The sequence below is a fragment of the Topomyia yanbarensis genome, chromosome 3, assembly GCF_030247195.1.
Source record: "Topomyia yanbarensis strain Yona2022 chromosome 3, ASM3024719v1, whole genome shotgun sequence".
Lineage (NCBI taxonomy): Eukaryota > Metazoa > Arthropoda > Insecta > Diptera > Culicidae > Topomyia > Topomyia yanbarensis.
The window spans coordinates 33,194,968-33,199,473 of record NC_080672.1 but is presented as its reverse complement, the minus strand read 5'-3'; the positions used below and the strand labels follow the sequence as shown (position 1 = coordinate 33,199,473).

The window sequence follows — 4,506 nt, the reverse complement described above, 5'->3', positions numbered from 1 at the left end:
ACTATCAAACAAATAGTATTAGTTTGCAATTAGTTTTACAAATCAAAACTGATCATGAACTGCGGAGAGATTTGAACCGGTCACTTTGAAATTCTAACCACTTCAACGGTATTCTTCTGATAATCTTAATGACGAATCTTCTCTGTCATTATTGCTATTTTTCACTGTCACCAATTCCGGTAGCCCACGTGGGGAATTCCAGCAATATAAATATTGCTATTCGCACAAGAAAAAAACATTGTTCAACCAACCAGTGCCGGTCTTGTGAAAGTAGTATTATCAGCACTCGTCCCATTTTATTACAAAATGAGAAACTTCATTGCTGTTGTTTTGACCGTATTTTGTGTCATACTGCTGACGGTAAGTTTTATTGGCAATAAAACGCCTACCCTAACCCGGGTGACTTGTGTTCTCTATTCTATTCCGTCAAGGGCGTCTGTCAAGCTCACAGTGATGACCACGATGACCATGATGGAGACAACCATGATCACCATTTCAAGGAAATTGATGCAATTTTGAATCAAGCCCTAATGCACGGGCTTCACCAAAGTCCACGGTTCCGTCGCGCCGCCGATGAAGGGGGTCCCGCTGGTGAAAAAGGACATGGTGGACCCGGTAACGGTCAGGGCGGATCGGGTGGACCGGGAGGTCCGCAGGGTCATGGACACGGTCAGGGACAAGGCCAGGGAGGTGATTCGGGGCACGGTGGAAACCATTAACTTTATGCCGACAATTTGGATTTGAGAGTTCTGAGCCATAGACAGATAGAAGCACTTGGTTTGTTGCGTTTTGGATTGCTTGGCAAATAGTATCATTATGTTTCTTAATAAAAAAGTTAAACTGCAATGTTGATATTTTTCATTTTGCTGAAAAGTAAAAACCTAAATCCAATATACATTGTGGTGTGGTGCAAAACTGATCTTAATCTCAAAATTATTAGCAAATTTTCGCGTTGAGCAAAAAATAAAGTTTTTTTTGTTGTGATTGTTACTATCTCTTGTAGTTTACCAGTCTTATAAAACAATGGTATAAAGCCCGCCCAAATTTTGACCAGTTATTTTGAACGTTGATGTTAAGTTTCCAAAATATGGACAATTGTATGTATATCCAAATACATATTTTTCCGGTGTTTTTGTATTTGACTCCAACATAAACTTTAAAATAAATAGCAATTTGTTTTTGTATAGTTTGTATCTATAGGATAAGAAAAATGTGCTCAAGAAAGGATACACTCAAATTTGGCTTGGTTTGTCTGCTGAGATCATCAAACCGATTTCCATGTGAGTCAGACAAAATCGCCAGAGTTTCACCTAATTGAAATACATTGGGCAATCGTTAAGCGGAAACACAGCAAAGCTCTGAAAATGTTTCAAAGTAAATTGGACACAGCAGCGGTACAAAATCTGATGGAAAGTGTGAGACATAATGCCCGACAATTCGCAATGGGGACATTGGAAGCCCAACTACATGATATTTGTTGTCGTCATTGAATTTACAATAGAAATATAGTTAATCCATTTATGTAGCAACATAATTAGTATGAACTTATTTTTAAACTTAAACTTTGACCAATATGTGGCAGTTTCACCCTTTATCAAGCACATTATAGAACTTTTGAGAATGCATCAATTTTATGAACGGTTTATGGTTTATTTGATGACTATCTCACACTTACAGCGTATTTGGTTTTATAATAAATAGTCTTTAAATGTGTTGTTAGGATTTATGACTCGATTACTTTAACTTTAAGAGCGTATTAAACTCACCAAAGTTGTGTGGTTTGCCCTACTATAATAAATATTATCCACAGCAAATAGTAAAACGTGTTCAGTGAATTAATTTGAAGACAATCAAGAGGTTAGTCTCGCAATCTATCGTACTAACCCCACCAGAAATTGATATTAGCAGGTGTTTCACATTATTTGTTTATACATAAAAATGTTTACGAATAGTTTTGGGATGTGATAAACTTTCTTTGTAAAAAAAAAGCAAAGCATAGAATTGGTACCACCATCCGTAGTGGCCTTTTATTTAATTTTGACGGACTTCGTACTAGCGTTCAGGGCTAGTGAAACAATCCCACTGAACTCGAAATCTTTCCGGGCCGATGTCCAAAAATATTCCGTCTTTTATCTACATATGGGCAAAGGAAACGTATGGCTATTTGTGCATTTTGTGTTTATTCAGAAATACCAACTGTTTTTCGGAAACAACTCAACTGCATTTCTGGCACCGATTGTATTTAAAATAGTTCGGATTATTTATTATTATTTTTTTAACTACTCGAGATTCAAGTAGTTGACTCAATTATGGAACTTTAAGATTCAAGTTGAAGATTTATTACCTGCTTCAGCAGCTAAAAAAATAAATCCCATTGATTGCAGCACCATATTTGCCCGAACATTTTGATGACGTACGATGTCATGAAGGACGCCAAAGTGCGAGTTTGAATGAAGGCAGGGGATTTTTCTTTTTGTCTTTTCCGCACAAACAAAACCAAACATCAAGCCATCTGCGCACGAGATGCGAGGTCCAAATGTGTGACGAAGTTTGCGAGTAGTCAATTAAAAATTGCCTTTATTTTAAATACATACAGAGCCGGTCATATTGATGGTAAAAATTTGCAAAAATTAAGTACTCTGGGTTTGCCGTTGAGCAAATACAGTGAACGATAAAAGCCGGTAAATGGGTTTGGGTCAGACACGGAGACGGCGGCCGGTGAATGTGATGTGACAAGGTGCGCGAGAGTGTAAATATTATTGTTTGTCAGCCGTTTTAACGACCCGAGTGAGTAGATGGTGGGAATTCCGAGTCGGACTCTGATTTTGCGGTTGAGCAAATATTACGCGGGCGAGAGATTCCAAACAATTCGCTGGAAGAAGCAACGCGTACTGAATAATGTGCTGAGCGTTAATGATTTGTTGCGGTGAGTTGTAAAGCAGTCGAGGTGGTTTCCCTATAACGGTGATGCTGTTTAGTTTGCTCTAAATTTGGGAAAATTACTAGAACTAGTATCTGGGTATGAAAAAGCATAAACATCATAATAACTCGTGTGAGACTGATTTATGACTATGGCATGGAAATGTACGCACCAACACATTTTTAGATTACGTTTAGAGTTGTTTGCAATAGTTACAACGAGATTTAAATTGCGGGCGTTCTAGTGCTTTAGAAAAAGTTTACTTGTGTAAATAGTACGAAAAGCGCTAATCAGACAATAGGACGGTTACCCATGGGAACTAGAATGGATGCGGTGTGGGAAAATTGCACAGATGTCATTTTTAAGTTACGTACACTTGTGAAAGAACATTCACGTTTGTAGACAATTATTTCAATGTTAAATAGTAACTGCATTCTCCAGAGTTGGCACTGATCTACCTTGTGCCGTTTCGAGCTGCTACTGCTACAACACATTCTGTACCGTTGTCGGAAGCTAATTTACGGTAAAAAAGTTTTTAGCCCTTTTGAATGGAAAAGTATTGCAATTGTTCTGAAAATCGACTCCTTAACTCAGGCACGGAGGGCCGAGTGTCATGCATCTTTCGATTCAGTTCGTCGAGTACATCAAATGTTTGTGTGTGTGGTAGGTACGAAGGTACTAATTTTCGAAGACTTTTAAAGCATCCCCTTAGATCCCCTATGAGTTATACATTTATTGATAGGGCATATATTTATTGCAGAACAAAATGATAGCAAGCTTAGCTGTTACTATTTGCTACTCTGCAAACTGTAGTCCCTCAAAGATAGAGTAAAATATCCCAAAAAAGTATCAGGAATCCTTAGAACTCAGAGTCAGCGAGTTGTTTCACAAAAAAGTGACTAATATAATAAATATTATACACCAATCCCCAAGATTTTGGAAGACACAACTATTTTTGTCTATTGTTTCCCCAAAAAAATAGCTTTTGCATATTAGTGTAGTGCTACTCGCGGAAACAAATGTAATATTGCATAATACTTAGCAAAATATCTGTAGTTTTGAAGAAATTTGTCATATGTTTGTATTATGATAAAACTATAACTAATTTGTGTTCAAACCTGTAGATGAAGGAATAAGTCTTCGAAACGTTGCACTATGTGACCAAACTACAGCAACTCCAATTTAATTCAATTCCATACTGAGCGTTTATATATATTATGCTTAAGGAAATTCTTAGGTATCTCAGAAAAATATTTGACTTAACTGGGCAATAAGGATGGATATTTTGATAAGAGATATTGCACGAGTGTTTTTGAAAACTCTTTGTATTTTCAATCAAATATATGTTCAAATACGTCATTTGAAAACTAAGGATATCTGTTTTGTGATGATATTGTTGAAAATGCTTATTAATTGAATTGATATGAAATTTTATGAAAAATATCGGATATATGTCCAAAAATATCCACAAATTAGATTCAGGAGAAATGTCTGCAAAGACCAGTGAACTCTCGGTAGGGGGCGCAGGTATAATGTTCTTCTAACTTATTGCAAAGGTTTCAGTACCAATATTTGCTCTATGCTGA

The 4,506-nt window shown here is 36.8% G+C and overlaps 1 protein-coding gene across 1 annotated transcript; it reads left to right on the top strand.

The window, feature by feature from the left end:
- The first annotated feature begins 250 nt into the window (after positions 1 to 250).
- On the top strand, positions 251 to 846 carry LOC131692666 (tenecin-3-like). The gene is made up of 2 exons (XM_058979830.1): positions 251 to 360; positions 432 to 846. Exons 1-2 carry the CDS (start codon positions 307 to 309, stop codon positions 717 to 719), a joined length of 342 nt encoding a protein of 113 aa, XP_058835813.1. The 5' UTR covers positions 251 to 306; the 3' UTR covers positions 720 to 846.
- The last annotated feature ends 3,660 nt before the right edge of the window (positions 847 to 4,506 follow it).

Coding starts and splice junctions, on each gene's coding strand:
- LOC131692666 (XM_058979830.1), top strand. CDS start 307: ATGAGAAACTTCATTGCTGTTGTTTTGACCGTATTTTGTGTCATACTG. Junction 361..431: donor TTTGTGTCATACTGCTGACG/GTAAGTTTTATT, acceptor TATTCCGTCAAG/GGCGTCTGTCAAGCTCACAG.